Source organism: Coffea eugenioides, chromosome 11 (assembly GCF_003713205.1).
Source record: "Coffea eugenioides isolate CCC68of chromosome 11, Ceug_1.0, whole genome shotgun sequence".
Taxonomy (NCBI): domain Eukaryota; kingdom Viridiplantae; phylum Streptophyta; class Magnoliopsida; order Gentianales; family Rubiaceae; genus Coffea; species Coffea eugenioides.
Window position 1 is genome coordinate 52,523,192 of NC_040045.1, and position 16,607 is coordinate 52,539,798.

The following is a 16,607-nucleotide window of genomic DNA, read 5'->3' on the forward strand; positions in this document are numbered from 1 at the left end:
CCACGTCCAGAAGGCGTAAACGAGATCTTATCCCAAGCCAAATGAGTCGGTCGCATGTGATCGATCACTTTTAATTTTTCATTTTTGCTACTTTTGGTTGGGAGGGAGTTTATTGAGCCAGCGATCCGCGCGCTGAGTTGTCCACTCCTGCCTGGTTGGGTTGCATTGTGAAATCAAGGAATTGTGGGGGCGGTCCATCCACGCCTTTACATCATCCGATCGTCCGTCTCGACAGTCTCTGGTTCCAGATCTCACATGTCCCAATCAAAACTCTTAAAAAGGCACGCTTGCGTTTTGCTCTTTTTGACTTTTGACTGCACCCATCCCTACCGTTTACATAGATCACATGTTTCTTCTTGTCATTCACAAGCAAGCATTTTTTTTTTCATTAGACGTCAGCAGCTAGCCTAATTTGCTTATACACTTATTTCTATTTTAGCCTGACTTAGTGGCTCAACAAAACCTAAAAAATTCGGCAGAAACTGAATCACTACCATACCAAACAAATTTCGTATGAATTTGAAAAAAGTCACATATAGTAACATATTAATGAAAAGTAATGTTTAAATCCTTGATCTCCTGTCCATTAAGACTTAAAAGTCTTTTAACATTCCTTGATTCCGCTCAACCCATTCTGCCCTTTTTTTTTTTCTTGAGTTGTTGTAATTTGTAAATGGCTTTAAAAACCGCCCATAGTTCTAGAATGAGGCCCTTGCCAGTTCCCACCACCGCCGTCCCAGTAGTAACGTAACGTAACGTATAGATACAGTAGTATTGTCATGCGGGGAGGATGGATTTAGACGACCACACCATAATTAAGCAGCTAGCAAGCAACCACACACTGATCAACTGAACCCTTATTCATTATCGCAGCTTTACCCAACTGAACCCTTATTTATTCATTTTTTCAGTCCTCCACAGGAAAAAGCACAAACTTTAGCCATTAAATCAAAGTCCCCCTCCGCAGTCCGCACCCAAGAGCTCCTTTAATTGATGCATTCATTCTTTAACTAATTATGCTCTCTAAGCCAGAAGGATAGATAACATTCTTTTCTTTTTTTTTTAACCTTGTCTAAGAATCGTATTTAATTGAGCAAAAAAATTAATAATTTTTTTAAAAAATCCTTAATAGTGTGTTGACTGACTACATAACAAAAAGTTTCCATTTGCCGCATACTAAACCAAAATGAGATGAGCCTTAATTCATCTGCAATAACTCCTCACACCTCATCCATCGGCATATAGCTTTTTGCAAGTATAATCAGAAACGCAATATCGGAATTGGGACGAATTTCCAAACCTAGGACACCGCCCCATCATGGACATGGGGTGCGCTATATTTTTTCTCCAATTTTCTTGCGCTGTCAGAAAGTAAATCCTCCACCGACTCCACCAAAATGAAAGAATTTCATCTCATTCGGGAATATCACCGATCCTCTATCCCAGCTTTACATTCGACCCATGTCGATCTATCCATTTGATCAAATTTGTCTTCATTACTACACAACAAAAAGGGCATACTGCATATAGCTCAATGACGAAGGTGATTTTCTTGATTCTACAGAAGAAAATTTGACAGACAGAAACCTAAAATGAGGAAAGAGTCCTCAACGCTGGACAGCAATCAATAGGGAAGGTCTCCATCAGGAAGTTCCCAGTTATCTTCGTCTTCATCTTGCTTACTATTCTTAGAGGTCTCCTGCCTGTCTTGAAAACTGCCTCGCGACTGGGGGCGTCTATTATCACGAAAGAGATGATTAACTACAGCCAGCCAAATAAATAACTGTCTACCATTCAATGCATAAGCACAAATCACAAAATGAACCATTACTTGGTCACATGACAAGTGAATCACAATGGCCCAACGCATGCATAAACAACAATTGAAGAGCCCTGATACTAGTTAACATTTGATATCCAAGGCAGCACAAGCTAATTTCAAAAGCAAACTACCATTATTTTGTTTTTCCTTCTTTTTTTTTTTTGTGGTTTGGATTGGGGGTGGGATGGGACGAGGGGGTGGTGAGGACAGACACCATTGCAGCGTATTTAGTCCTTTTACTTTTATACCCATGTAAAGTTGTAAACGTACACACACACACTTGTTTTGGTACTTAGAGCATATGAAATCAAACCAACAAATTCACAATCTCCTAATTGATGGAAAATTTTGTTCACAGAAGAAAATTTACACTGTTGCGTCAATCATGAAATATTCAACTCAAGGAATGTTATAAATGATCTAGGATTAAATGGCTTTTAATCAACTTTCCTGCATCTTCAGGTAATTCTTCTATTGCTCCCTCGGTCCTTTGATTGCATTTATAAACACCACCAGGCACTAGCTTATCTAATTAGTCCAATTTCTTAAGAAAACTCAAACACTGTCAAACACCTGATAGTGAAGCATCCCCATTCTAGGTTAAAATGATTAGCCAACTGTGAATTTAAGCACCATCAAAATGTTTCACTTATCCTCCTATGCTTCTGCCTCAAGGGGGGAGGAGAGGGGGGGGGGGGGGAGTGTTTGGAAACCCTTATCTTCCTACATCAACACCATTTTGGCATTAAAATTTTTGGCCACTTTTTGTTTTCTCATTTTTGCCCCAAGCAAATCAAGGACAAACATTATACAATCACCAAAAGCCATGCCCAACCAAACAAAAAAAAATTTGCAATGCTTGAAACCATGTTAGTAACTGCCAATCTGCCAAATTGTTATCCATCTGCACATTTTTAACTCATCAAGTTCTCTAAATAATTATTGTCAAAATGTGAGACCAATTTGAGTTTGCTACCATGTACAACATCATATTACGAGAAGTCATTACCACTGATGCGGCATCCTTCATTTTTCCTATTCTATCCTTCATTCTTTTGCTTCTACTTACATCGTCACTTTAGACATAATCACCACCAACAGTAGTTCACCACACACACCACCACAACGATCACTACCATCCACCACTGACGATCACTAATATAAGAAGAGAGAGGGATCTAGATAACTAGAAGATAATCAAATGGCAACCCTGGAAGATAATGGAAAGGGAACCACCTGTCCACCACAAACCAACACCTTCACCACCCCTATTATCACGACGGCATCAGCCATCATGTAACTACAGCAGGGAAAGAGATAAGGAGATATGGGCAATCATAAAAAGGGGTCAACATTATGCAGATTGTTGGAAAAATTTGAGTAGGCTGAAGGCTATGAGAGTAGAGCAAAAAGTGGTGAAAGAGTGGGGACGGATGGTTGGAGAGGGAGAGGGTGGAGAGAGAGCAACGGGGAGGGCCATAGAAGATTTAGTACTCTTTGATGTGGGAGAAGAAAGAGAGAGAAAGGAGTGGGTTTTTGAGAATTTGATACCTTTTCTTAATGAAGTCGTGATTATCCAACCAATTTTTTGAGAATATTTTCCGTATGTAAGCATTATTTTTATTAGTTGCACAGATGTTTGAGTGTGACTTAATCACTAGTGAAAAAAACTAACCATGCAATTGTACCCAAAACTACCCAAAAAACCAGTTTATATTTTGGATTTCTAGGCGTTGGAAACATCTACATCCAAAGAAGTGGGTACTAATCTGAGTGGTAGGTTGTTGCAATTAAAAGATTAAGAGGACGACATCGGAAGCGAGCAGAGTGTCAAACAGAGAAATAAAATAATCCCAGTAAAAAATTGAATGACTAGCTTACACAAAATGGCAAAAACTGCGCGGTTTAAGGTGCCTAAAACTGAAAAAAAAAAAAGGTTGCCAGAATACAAGATCCAAGGGTGATTTTTTGCTTTAGTTGCAGTGAACAAACTATGAGACATGTTGGCAAAATCAGTTCAATGCATCTCTCTGAACCAGGAAAATCTTCATGTACCCAGTGCAAATATTTGTCTTGATCATTAATTGGAATTCAACCAAATCAGACTATGAATAAATCACTTATTGCAGCAACAATAAGTGAGATGCAAGAAATGTATTCTTCAAAGACAGATCCGAACATGCTTCCCAACGAGGCCTTTCAGAAATCAAGTACCATCATCCATACTTGGATTGACCAACATATATGCAGACATGTAAGCAGGTAGAAGCTAGCATCAAGAACCTTCATAAAGTAAAGAATGAAAAACATAATTCAAATGAAGCACATCTTGTTTGGAAAGAGAAATCATGCATCGGAGAAAAACACAGGCAGCTGCTGCAGTTTGGAGCCTAGAATTCTAGGCATCAGGAGCTGAAATTCGAGAAATTCCATTTAGAAAGATGATGGCGTCTAAGCTACTAAAATACTTATCTGCAACTGTACGGTAGAAGTATTCGAATTCCGCAATGTCTCTTAACACTTACCTTTACCTTTCCTTTTTACTTAGAGGAATCATCCCAACGTTTAAGTAACAACTTATACTTACTTTGTTAGTGTGGTACCATAAAATCCCAGTTACCACGTGAGGTATATTCTATGGGAAAAAAAAATTCATATTTATCCCGTCTGTTCTGAAGGGAAAGGGTGGTTGGGGTGGAGGGAGGGTATAAAAGGGGTTTACCTTCGGCGATTGCGCTTGGCGGCCTCGCGAGACTTGCGCTTTTTCTCTTCCTGCTTGTTCTCAAAGAACCTTCTGCGCCTGCATTCTTGAATCACGCCGGCCCTCATCACCTCTCTCCGGAACCTGTTCAGGAGCTTCTCTTCGGGCTCGTTCTCATCCACAAGCACCTGAACGTTGTAAGCCGATCTAAAGAAGAGCGTGTTAGCATAAGCAAGAGACGGGCAAACCACCGACATCAGCTCAATATTAAGATCATTATCAGTCGACGATGACAGGGGCAGGTACTGCTGGTTTTCAAGTCGGGTGGCGGCGGCCAAAGCCAACCCATCCTTGGCGGAGCAAGTGGGAATGAAGAGGTGGGACGGCTGTGGCAATTTGAGCAGAGCTGGAGGTTTTGATGAGGGAGCGAAGAAGGAGAGGAGGTTTGCTATGGATGAGGCTGCAGCAGCCATATTCTCGATTTCGGTGTTGGATAAAACCCAAAAACCGTAAATAAAAACTAAATAAATGAAAAGACCTCAGCTCAGCTGAGAGGGACTGGAGCAGAGTGTCACAAGTCTCATAAGACGGGCCGGTCGTCGATGAGCCAAATTTGGATCATTACAGCCTCAACCAGGGGACATTTTTTTCCTGTCCTAGAAGTCCATCAACTGGTTCTTTCATATGGGCCTAATCTGGTTCTCAAATCAAATCAAAGGGGTTGGATGGGAGGGATCCGTCAACAGCAAGGGTTTGATGATCAATAGTATAGTAGCAGTAGCAAATAATCCCCACCATTTGTAGGTCAGTTTCAGTTGTAATGGAAATAGAGAGTCAAATTTGAAGCAAAAGATTTAAATTGACTACAGATTTTCAGTCAAGAGCACATATAGTAGTTGTATTTTAGTACTGAAAAGTTATATCTGCGTGATTGAGTTTACAACTGATGATGAGGCGGCAGTGTCCTCGTTAGGTTAGGTTACATGAAGCCAATGCGCAGCGCTAAATAAATGTCATCCGCCAATCATATCTGCATGGTACGGTGCACTTGTAAAAGTAGAAAAAGTGCCTTCTCCACCAATCCTTAACATGCTTGTCGTTCATTCATTGTGATGGTTTTGGTGACTGCATTTTTTGGAGACACGCTTGCAATTATGCAAAAATGCTTCAGCCTACACGAACGACTATGACAAGTGAGTGAAATCCAAGTTTTTTTTCTTGATACGTGACAAGAGTAATAGTGGTATAGATTGGGATTGAAGAAAAGCAGAATATTTTGTTAGTCCGCTAATCAAAGTGGACACACACCACATCCTAACATATTACTACCTTTTTTTCCCATTAGTGTGTACTATTACTTAATTTAATCCACATCACACTACTATTATTATATTAAGTAGTAGTACTAGGGATAGAGTATTATTTGAATTAATTACTGTAGTACTTTATTATATTAAGTAGTAGTACTACGGATAGAGTATTATTTGAATTAATTACTGTAGTACTTTTGTGATGTGATGTATGTGAGATAAAAAGTAATTAAAAATATAAAAATGTGAATTAAAAAATATATTTATGATGCAAACGAAATAATATTTGGGATAATTTCACTATCCAAATACTATTAATTTTAGCCTTAGGGTGAGCGGTATGGATGGATGGAGGGATGCCTCGGGCTTTGGCACCTTTAACCTTTTATTTATCCTACGGAATTTCCAACAATTCCACTATCAAGGGCGCTGTACCGTATCGTGGCACTTTCCCAGCGTTTCGTCGTTATTTAATTAGCCATGGCTGGGAATCAATCAATTTAAGGATCGGATGATGATATAAACTTTTCGGGGCCGTTCTCTTTTATCACTGCCACATGGTCCTTTTGTCTTCTAGAAGAAGAAGAAGAAGAATAAGAGATTTGTGTAATACTCCATTATGTACGCAGTATGCTTACTTGTCAGAAATTTGCAGAACTGCCTGAGGAAAAAAATAAAAAAAAAAAGTAAACCATATTTATCTCTGTATGTTTTGACGATATGAGGTTTTTGAACCCCCAAAAAAAACAAAAACCATTTATTGGCGCGTCTGAGGAATTGTAATGCGTAAACAATTAGAGACTGAGGAAAGAAAATGGAGGAAAGAGATCTCCAAGCGCCCACCGCCCACTCAAAAGTGTCAAACGTCTCGAAGACGGAACAGAGTGTATATATAGATATAGATATGTATGTATAGGACAAAACTAGTGCTGACGAGGAAGGCAAGATAACTTTCCAGTAGAGACACCAAGTGAAGCAAAGCGAGAGGGTAAAATAAAATGGGATAATTTCAGAAACCTCAAGGCAAGGTTTAAGAAATCACACTTACATCCCTTGACATAGTAAAATATTTATAATATCCTCCACTTGATAGACAGTTACAAATTTAAGGCAATAGATTTACAAAACCCAAAAAAAGTCCATTTTTTTTGTCTCTCATCTATTTTTGCTCATCTCTTTTATAGTTAATATACTGCTATACCATCTTTTTATTATTTTTAATTTTGTGGGTATTAGCAAATTGAAATTACAAAATTAACAGATGGAGCAGATTGTGTCTCAAACTAAAAGAAATGAAGAGACTCCTGGTGATAGAGAAATAAATAATGAAATTGATGATTAAAATATGAATAAGAACTAAAGATGTGAAATTTATCAAATTTTGTTTGTTCTCAATAAAAATTTTTACAAATGTCAATAATTACGTAAGGATTTCTTTCATTGAATTTTAAATTTTTTGTGATGATTTTATTGTAGAGGTAAAATTTATTATCTACTTTTGAGATATTAATATTTTAAGGCCATAGAATGGGTTGTAATAGTAGTTTTAGAGTGGATTAACTTGTATTGAAAAGGTATTTGAATATTGATATTTAATTTTGGGGTATAAAATTGGTTGTCAATGAGGAGTTCTGTGTGTGTGTTTTTTTTATGACAACTATTGATACTGTATTTGCAAATTAGGATTTTTTGGATAGTTACTTGAATTTAAAACTCATGATTGGATGGTTGTTAGGAATTCGGCTTGTTGATTTGTGCAAAGTATGGAAGAAAAAATTTGAGTATACCATATTTTTCTTTCTTAGTTCTATACAAAAGGGCAATTTCAAATTTTTGAAAGAAAATCTAGCTTGTTGAACTCACATTGTTACATAAACAATAAAAGTAGGGGAGTATGTGTAAGTTCTAAAAATTGAGAGGAGTTCTCTGTAATTATTAAAAACCTCAGGGGAGGTTTGTGAAAATAAGTTTTAAATTTCCTCCTTTTCTCTACTTTTCCGAAATGGACGATGCTAACGTTGTTGCTTGGGATTGTTTGGAATCACTCTCCTCAATCAAAACAATAAATAATAAACATTCATGTCTGGGGTATTTTATTCTCCCCCTGGAAATGGAGTTGGAGGGGTCCGACTCCGACTCCAAACAAGCAAGAAAACAAAAAAAGAAAGAACCCACCTTCCTTGCCTTTGCCTTTGATCTTTCACACGCGAGACAGATATGTATTATATTAGAACTCGCTTTGTGCCTTTTCTCTCTTCCACTTTCGTACTTCCTTAATAGCAGTATTGTAAAACCAGGAAAGATACAGACTTCATAATCCCCAATTGGTTTCCCTGCATCGTTTCTTTACTTTGTTATGCAATGTAACCGTCCTTCCCTTTCGTCTTTGTCGGTATGCTTTCTTTTCCTTCAGCTTTGTAATCATTTATGCAAGACTACTTTTTTTTTTTGTCTGCTGATTCTTTCCAGCAAGTTGGTTAGTATTTTGACCCAAAAAAAAAGGGTAAAAGGCTGCCGTTAGGGTTCTGGCTGTGATGTTTGTAATCTTTGAGTTTGACAACTTCTGCTCTGAGGTCTGTTTGATCCTTGGCTTATTTGTTGATTATCCATTCACCTTCGTTCTTCCCTATTTATTATTTTTACATCGGAGTTGCGCATGTTTAATTCCTCTCTAATTTGTAGCATAGCATTTTTTCCCTCCCCCTCAAGTAATCTACTTGTGCCCCACTCTCTATTTTTTCTCTTACTTTTGGTGGGTGTGGGATGGCGAAAAGTTATGATCTTGTCAAGCTGAGAATGGTTATCCTTCGCTGATTGCCGAACCTTTTATTACCTTGCTAAGCAAAGATTGTCCTTTTTTTTTTCTTTTTTTGGGCTTTTGTTTTTGTTGGGTTGAAGGAGGGGGAGGGGATTGTTATCACTTCTTGTCTGCATGTCAATAACTTTTTCCTTGCTGGGTTTCTCTTACACATTTCTCCTTGGATACTAATTTGATAGTAAAGCAGACTTTCATAGTTAAGTAGCTACTCTTACGTGCTTTAATTTCTTTGTGTCTTATTTTCACTTCGTGATTCTGCTCTTTTCTATGTTTTAGGCATTCTATTGTGTATTATTGCAAAATTTGCCACCTGCATCTGAGTTTGTCCAGGTGTTTACATTTTGTTCTTCATCCTTTGGGAACTTTGACAATGGCACCAATTGTTCCAACTGCTATATTTACTTATTCTCATTTTCCATTTGAGTTGAAAGGATGCGAAGGATGTTATCTGTTCCCAAGTTCAGATTAGTGTATTGCATGAACATTTTGTTGGACTCTAGTTGCATTTCTCTTTTGTTTAATAGATTTCACAACATCTCATCACTTGATGACCTGTTGCCTCTTTCTTTTACTTTTTTCCAATGAGAATACACAGAACTGAAGGCTTTGGGGACTATGTTTAAGGACAAGAGAAAAGAAACTGAACAAGAAAATGAGGGTTTGGATGAGTATTGTTACTGCCTGACTGAGAAAGACACATTTGATTTGAGTTATGATGATGGTAACTTGTTCAGATTACATGGCACTTCACCACCAAAAAAGGTTAGAGTTTGTGAGACTGGAAACGGCTTGGACCATAAGACAGATCCTAAACCTTCTGAGGATGGTGGTGCCATTACATCGGTAGGTGAAGAACCTCAGGATGCAGATTATTCTTACCTTCCCTCATTGGACTATGAAGTTGAGAATCTGATTTTCGCTAGGTTACCTAGGTCGGAGCATTGGAAGTTATGCTTTGTGAACAAGAGGTGCTTAACTCTCCTGACGAGTGGTGAGATATTCAAGATTAGACGAGAAATTGGGTTTAAAGAACCGTCTGTTTTCATGCTGGCAAGTGGGGAAACTAGTTGGTGGGCATTTGATCGGGACTTCAAGTCTCGAATGAGGCTTCCATTTGTGCCATCTGATCCATGTTTTCATTCTGGAGATAAGGAGTCACTTTGTGCTGGGACACATCTGCTTGTTTCGGGCAGGGAGATTGATGGAATTGTCATCTGGAGGTATGAATTGGCCACAAACCAATGGTTCAAAGGTCCCTCCATGATTAGTCCAAGATGTTTGTTTGCTTCTACAACTTGTGGTACCTCTGCTTTTGTTGCTGGTGGTGTTGGTGCTGGTGCAAATAGCGAAGTCTATGACACAGCTGAAAAGTATAATCCTGAAACTGGATTCTGGGACCCTCTCCCGAGGATGAAAAGGAGAAGGAAGCTATGCTCAGGTTGCTTCATGGACAATAGATTCTACGTTATTGGAGGGCGAAATGAGAATGGAGAACTTACGTGTGGAGAATATTTTGACGAGAGCAAAAACAGATGGGAACTAATACCAGACATGTTTAAAGATGATCCAGTTCGTACATGCCACTCTCCACCTCTGGTTGCTGTTGTAAATAATGAGCTATACTCGCTGGAAGCTTCTTCCAACCAGCTGAAGGTGTATTTGAAAAAAACCAACACTTGGAAGCATTTGGGGCCGGTCCCAGTAAGAGCAGATTTCAACAGAGGATGGGGAGTTGCATTTAAATCCTTAGGAGACGAGCTGCTGGTAATAGGAGCATCATCATATTCATGTGCTGGGAACTGCATGTCCATATACACCTGCTGCCCAGATCCTGAAGCGAGTGAACAGCCATGGAAACCTCTTGATGGTGGTAGAAACCGGTTGAGCCACTTCATTCTAAATTGTTCCATTATGGTAGCATAGCATGAGGCTAAGCAGCTGAAGGGGCGCTTACATAATCTCCGTTGTTGCTAAATAAAAACTCAAAAAGTAAACTAAATAAATAAATAAGAAAAAGGAGACTTGGGTCTGTGTGCAATCATTACATGATTAAAATCCACTTGCTTCTTTGACTGCAGGGTAGTGGTTTGGTGTCTGTGTTTGTGAGTTCTAACCGAAAATGGTAGACCATTTCTCTGCCGCCGACTAATGAATGCTCAACTGACTTATAGTAATTGATATAGTAGTTGGAGGACGAAGTTAAAGTCTGTTGCTATCGTATCGTATCGGATGGCATTGTTGATTTTGATAGTTGGGCAGGTTGTTGTACTTGCTGATCTTGGAATCATTCTGTGTAAATAGGTAAAACTTTTTTGTGACGTGTTCTACCTTTCCTTTCACTACACATTCCTTTTTGTCTTGTTGAGATTTGATGAGATTATCAAGTATATGTTTCGGTGGTGGTGGTTTAGTTAGATGAAGCGAAAAAAAATATTTCTATCTAGGACATGAATTAGCCTCCAATCCATGGTGTAGATCAGGCAATGTGTATGTACTATGTAGCATACATTATCAGCCAACTTTGCTTCGAGGATTTTGATGGTGTTATAGGGTTTTGAGCAGTTTAGTGGGAATTTCCCTGCCTTTCTAGGTACCGTGCCAAAGTTTGCTTTGAGAATTGATCATGATGTGCTAGACCTACTAGAGAGTACTTTGGTATGTTGTTGTGCTGGAAGCCTTTTTTGCTCATGATTTGGTATTAGTACTCCGTTGATTCTCTCCCTTTGCTTCTTTTTTTTTTTACAAAAAAAAAAAAAAATTTTCAATGGGCAGTTGAACAAGAATGGAGGACGCGGATTCTCGGTGGTGCTGCTGCTCATTCATTGAATCACTAATGCTTAGTGTGGGAGTTTTGGGAAGAAATGGGAGGATTTGGGATATATGTAAATCAGTAAAATGTACTTCAATGTTCAGTGAAGTATAAATTACGTGGGCATGCATTTTGAAAAATATTTTACCAACGTTCCTCCTGACTTTCCTTTGTTTTCAGTCAATGTGTCTTTCTAAATCCATCTGTTTCTCTTCTTTTCCTCTGTCACAAAAAACTCCCAAATGAGTAACAAAAAACTCCCAAATGAGTAACGACGACTGAAAAAACCATCCGTCTGTCTCTCATTTCTTTTCCTGTCAAATCTGTACTCTCAAAACGAGTGGCAAGAAGTTGAGGGGTTTGGGACAGGAATGGTTCCTGCAACCGTTTCAGAAGGTTAATGGTCAAGATTTGCCTAATATATATATATATAAGGTCCAGATGAAAATTTCATCTTGTACATCGTTTTTCACATTATGTGTGGGGTTTATAAAATTTTGTTCTATAGTTACACGTTATATAAAATGAGTTATATTGTGTGTAAATTGAGTTATTTCTTGTATATAATGCACAAAATCGGTCCGAACGGTTTCTCTGTTGACTGTTCTATCCCAAATCCGAAGTTAAGAGGCTATGTCGCTCGCAAAAAGCCAGTGCGGTAGTGAGTTGGAAAACAGAAATTACACCCCGTGTTACAGCCGTTCTTCAGTTGATTGGTGATTGAAATAGTTGGCTGCACCACCAGGCACAGGACAACAACAATTTCCTAATACTGCTACTACTGGAGTATTTGATTTGATCTGATCTTTGAGCTAACAAGTTGATTTGATCTGATCTTTTGGCAGTGAGTGTGAGACCCTCCTTTCCAGCAGAATTGAACCAACCACACACACACCCCCCTCCAAAACCCTTTTTCTCCCAAACCCAAAAAAAAAGAAAAAGAAAGATGTCCACTGTTAGAGCGTCAGTTGCTAAAAAACCCGAAACTGAGGCGTGATCTGGTTGGAAATCAGCTTTGATGGAAAAATACAAAAATGACTTTAAAAAACTTTTAAAAAAAATAAAATTTCAATTTTCATGTGTTGTGTTTTGTTGATAGCATAGAAAGAGCTCCACAATTTGTTACTTGTAAGGAAGACAGTAATGGAGAAGGCACTCGGCCCAAATATAACGAATCAGGATACCTCGGCTTAATCCGAAGCCCAGATCAGCAGATAGATTAATATAATAAACCCAAAGCGACAAGCAATACCGAAAGGGGCCTGCTTCTAAGCCTTGTGGACTGGATCTAGAAGTGGTAAACAAATCAACTAGGCAATCAAAGAAACAAACAGTTATTTGAAGTTCTCATCGAGGCGTCAGACAGAGAGAGAGAGAGAGAGAGAGAGAAGATCAGACGGACGAGTCGAGTGAGTGAGTGGAGGTGGAGGCTCCTCTTCTGATGTGTTTAATGGAGTCGCTGCGGTAGCCGCGAAGAAAACGTCGCGAGAGTTTCTTCTTGGTCGGTCGGTTGGTTGGTTGCGGCTTTGTCATTCTTCTGAAACAGTTGCGAGGGGGAGGTTTCAAATTGTTGTAAGAAGTCACTTCTGTCCGGCCCTTTCCTCTTACTTCCCCTTTATTCCACACTCCTGTCTTTGCTTCTTCAGCTTATTATTGTTTTCTGTGCTTTTCCCCCAATTACTGCTTTTAACTCTCGTTTTCTGCACCCGTTTTATGCCAAATCTATTCTAATTTCAGTCCGCAACTTAGGGTTTTAGGGCTTCAGCTTTTTTTTTTTTCTTATTTAGGTTTTGTAAGGACTGCCATTCCTGTGCTGTAATCCTTTCTTTTTTCTTTTTTTTCTTTTGGGATCTCCACGACATCTTGTGAGTGGGAGCATGAACCGTAATTAGATTTGGCAATACTCAACTCTTCTTTTGTATGTATGTTGTTGTTATATTTGCTCAAGAATTCACCATGATTCGGATGTTTTATTCGAGTCCTTTTTAGGTTTTTTATTTTCTTTTGTTCAACGTAGCCTCTCTGTCTCTCTCTGGTGCCTATGTGAATGCGCCATTTTGATCGGGTTGGTACTCGTTTGTAGGTTGGTTTTAGTAGGTTTAGCTGTAAATCATGTCTATGAACAACAGTAATGCTCCTAAGAGTGTGGGGGTTCCATCCCCTTTTGGCAACTCTATGGCTGCTCATCTCCAGTCACAGTCCCATCCCCAGCAACAACTCCCTTCTTCCTTTCCCGCCCAATTCAATCTGTCCCAGCTTTCTGCTGCTCATGCCCAAGCCATTGCTCAAGCATCAAAGGCTCAGGCTCAGGCTCAGGCGCATGCCCAGTTCCAAGCCCATTTACAAGCTCAGGGTATATCCCTTAACCAGCCTCATCCCAGTGCGCTTGCCAATTTGGGTTCTGCGTCACCTTCCATTTCGGGCTCTGGTAACCCCAATGCCAAAAGGCTCCCGCAGAAACCACCTGTACGCCCACCTGGCTTGTCCACCACCAACGCTCCTTCTCCAATGAGAACGATGGAGCTTTCTGCTACTGCTCGGAGGAAAAAGCAAAAGCTCCCCGAGAAGCAATTGCATGAAAGAGTTGCAGCTATTTTGCCTGAATCTTCCCTGTACACCCAGCTCCTGGAGTTTGAGTCTCGTGTTGATGCTGCACTCTCGAGAAAGAAAATTGACATCCAAGAGGCCGTTAAGAATCCCCCTTGTATTCAGAAAACCCTCCGCATTTATGTATTTAACACCTTCGCTAATCAGATCCGTACAATTCCCAAGAAGCCCAATGCCGAACCACCTACCTGGACACTGAAGATAATTGGGAGGATTCTGGAGGAGGGGATGGACCCAGAACAGGCTGCCATGTTTCAGAAAACGAGTTCCATGTACCCAAAATTCTCTTCATTCTTCAAGAGAGTCACCATATCTTTGGACCAGAAATTGTATCCCGATAACCATATGATTATATGGGATAATGCTCGATCCTCAGCACCTCATGAGGGATTCGAGGTAAAAAGGAAAGGGGATCAAGAATTTACTGTCAATGTACGGTTGGAGATGAATTACATGCCTGAGAAATTTAAGCTTTCAGCTGCTCTGATGGACGTACTTGGGATTGAGGTTGATACTCGTGCAAGAATTATATCTGCTATATGGCATTATGTAAAGGCTAGAAAGTTGCAATGCCAGGATGATCCTTCTTATTTCAATTGTGATCCTCCGCTCCATAAAGTGTTTGGTGAGGGAAAGGTGAAGTTTACTGCTGTGACGCAGAAGATATGCCCTCATTTGGCTCCACCACAGCCTATACATTTGGAGCACAGGATAAAACTTTCTGGCAATAGCCCGGCTGGAACTGCATGTTATGATGTATTAGTTGATGTGCCCTTCCCTATACAGAGAGAATTGAATGCCTTGCTAGCCAACACAGAAAAAACCAAAGAGATTGATGCCTGTGATGAAGCAATTTGTACTGCCATCAGGAAGATACATGAGCACCGAAAACGAAGAGCATTTTTTCTTGGTTTCAGTCAGTCACCGGTCGAATTCATTAATGCCTTAATTGATTCCCAAAACAAGGATCTGAAGCTTGTTGTAGGGGAAGGTGGCCGTAGTGCTGAGAAGGAGCGCCGGTCTGACTTCTACAACCAGCCATGGTATGTTTCTTCTTTGGTTGCATCTCTTTTATTTGTCTTCAACTTGTAATTTGAAGTGCTAATTTCTTGCTGTATGAAAATAGAAGATTACTCATAGGTTTCGGGTCAAGTGCTTGTGAAGTATGCACTCTTCTTGTAGGATTACTTTTTACATATATCTGCTTACTTTGATACTGCGAACATTGTAGAGGTTGTCATTTGGTTGATTTGGTTCTCAGAATATTCTAACCAAAACATCGTTAGATGAAGTACTTGTTCATTCTTCTATGTTCACGAAAGAGCTCAATTTTCTTGTGTTAAACTACTAAATTTATTTGAGGGCCTTTTTTCCCCCTGCTGCATGCTGTTGGAGTTCTATAGTGGTGCATAAAAGTTTGAGATACGCATGCACTTCTTCCCCATTTGGCTTGGTTAATAGTCACAAATTAACTATGTCATGAACAGGGTTGAAGATGCTGTTATTCGATACTTGAACCGGAAACCACCCGCAGATGCCCCTGGAAGCACTTGAATAACGAGGGAAAGATAACCCGCAGTTGCTGCAATTTGAGTGCATTTCGCTTTCTGACGGTTTGACTGAAAATGTCATATTATTTTTGAGAAGTGCTGGGCCGTAGTTGCTCTTTCCATGTTCCGGCAGGAGGGAAAGATGCATTCTGGTAGAAGAAAAGATTAGGATTTGTGGGCTGTTTCAAGCAATTTACTCGGTCTTGCTGTTTATGCTGGTTATAAAGCAAGGCGAAGCAGTTTAAAGGGCCTCTCGTGCTGTAATGTATTTCTGTAGTTAGTTCATTTATGGAAGCCTAGGACCATAGATCAAGTAGCAGGCGCTTTCAATGCTGACATTGTTAAAAATTCATGTATTTCATATCGAATCTCAGTTTCTGGCATCATATACTGGGGGACTCGGACCTTTGCATGGAAAAAGGGAAAATTAGAAGAGAAATATAATATTGTGTAATATATGATAGTTTCTTCATATTCCTTGCGTTTGAATTTTTTATTCTTTTTAAATATATTTTCTTGTAGAAAGTGAAGATGTTCCGGTTACCTGGCTTATAGTTATACCCAAATAAGAGGTTCTGTGTTATGCTGCTAGTAATGTCCGAGCAACTGTCAATTATCATATTGGACGAAGGTCTTTTGGCTTGAACAAACGTGAATCGCTGGATTTTAAAAATGTCTTACGGCTGGAACAGGGGTTTACTCAGGTGCCATGATGCCGTCGGACGGCATTTTTCACTGCCGTGATGAATTTGGTGATTGTGCAAATTAGTACGCTATCATTCCTGCAAAAATGAAGTGAAAAGACGCCTTTACTTTCAAGGCTGTTTAGATTTGTGGAGGACTAGGGGTAAGGTCTGGGAAGTTTTGAAGGGGTTCTAAGAAAATTAAAAGCCAAAGAAATAAATCCTCATAATCTATGAAGCAAATACTTATATAAAAATTAACTTCTTTCTTCTAGGATGAGATCAATATTGCTACTAATACTATTTA

At 39.4% G+C, this 16,607-nt stretch overlaps 3 protein-coding genes across 5 annotated transcripts; 2 read left to right on the forward strand and 1 right to left on the reverse strand.

The window, feature by feature from the left end:
* Positions 1 to 1,227: 1,227 nt before the first annotated feature.
* On the reverse strand, positions 1,228 to 5,032 carry LOC113751786 (30S ribosomal protein S21, chloroplastic). Its single transcript, XM_027295922.1, has 2 exons — positions 4,545 to 5,032; positions 1,228 to 1,736 (listed from the first exon to the last, which is right to left on the reverse strand). Exons 1-2 carry the CDS (start codon positions 4,994 to 4,996, stop codon positions 1,625 to 1,627), a joined length of 564 nt encoding a protein of 187 aa, XP_027151723.1. The 5' UTR covers positions 4,997 to 5,032; the 3' UTR covers positions 1,228 to 1,624.
* Positions 5,033 to 7,944: 2,912 nt separating this feature from the next.
* On the forward strand, positions 7,945 to 11,345 carry LOC113754517 (F-box/kelch-repeat protein At3g27150). 2 transcript variants are annotated; one of them, XM_027298961.1, is made up of 2 exons: positions 7,945 to 8,225; positions 9,247 to 11,344. In XM_027298961.1, exon 2 carries the CDS (start codon positions 9,267 to 9,269, stop codon positions 10,572 to 10,574), a length of 1,308 nt encoding a protein of 435 aa, XP_027154762.1. In that variant the 5' UTR covers positions 7,945 to 8,225; positions 9,247 to 9,266; the 3' UTR covers positions 10,575 to 11,344. The 2 variants fall into 2 exon arrangements, with proteins under 2 accessions (XP_027154762.1, XP_027154764.1); XM_027298963.1 differs by lacking the exon at positions 7,945 to 8,225 and having other exon boundaries at positions 9,389 to 9,494; positions 9,575 to 11,345.
* Positions 11,346 to 12,817: 1,472 nt separating this feature from the next.
* LOC113752925 (SWI/SNF complex component SNF12 homolog) lies at positions 12,818 to 16,071 on the forward strand. Of its 2 annotated transcripts, XM_027296979.1 has the most exons (3): positions 12,818 to 13,032; positions 13,544 to 15,110; positions 15,555 to 16,071. In XM_027296979.1, the coding sequence occupies exons 2-3, from the start codon at positions 13,573 to 13,575 to the stop codon at positions 15,619 to 15,621; spliced, it is 1,605 nt and encodes a 534-aa protein (XP_027152780.1). In that variant the 5' UTR covers positions 12,818 to 13,032; positions 13,544 to 13,572; the 3' UTR covers positions 15,622 to 16,071. The 2 variants fall into 2 exon arrangements, with proteins under 2 accessions (XP_027152780.1, XP_027152779.1); XM_027296978.1 differs by having other exon boundaries at positions 12,818 to 15,110.
* Positions 16,072 to 16,607: the final 536 nt, after the last annotated feature.

What these genes read in the sequence shown, in the direction of transcription:
- LOC113751786 (XM_027295922.1), bottom strand. Translation starts at nt 4,996, where the DNA reads ATGGCTGCTGCAGCCTCATCCATAGCAAACCTCCTCTCCTTCTTCGCT. An exon ending in GCCAAGCGCAATCGCCGAAG is followed by an intron (nt 1,737 to 4,544) that starts GTAAACCCCTTT and finishes TCGTGATAATAG; the next exon opens with ACGCCCCCAGTCGCGAGGCA.
- LOC113754517 (XM_027298961.1), top strand. Translation starts at nt 9,267, where the DNA reads ATGTTTAAGGACAAGAGAAAAGAAACTGAACAAGAAAATGAGGGTTTG.
- LOC113752925 (XM_027296978.1), top strand. Translation starts at nt 13,573, where the DNA reads ATGTCTATGAACAACAGTAATGCTCCTAAGAGTGTGGGGGTTCCATCC. An exon ending in GACTTCTACAACCAGCCATG is followed by an intron (nt 15,111 to 15,554) that starts GTATGTTTCTTC and finishes TGTCATGAACAG; the next exon opens with GGTTGAAGATGCTGTTATTC.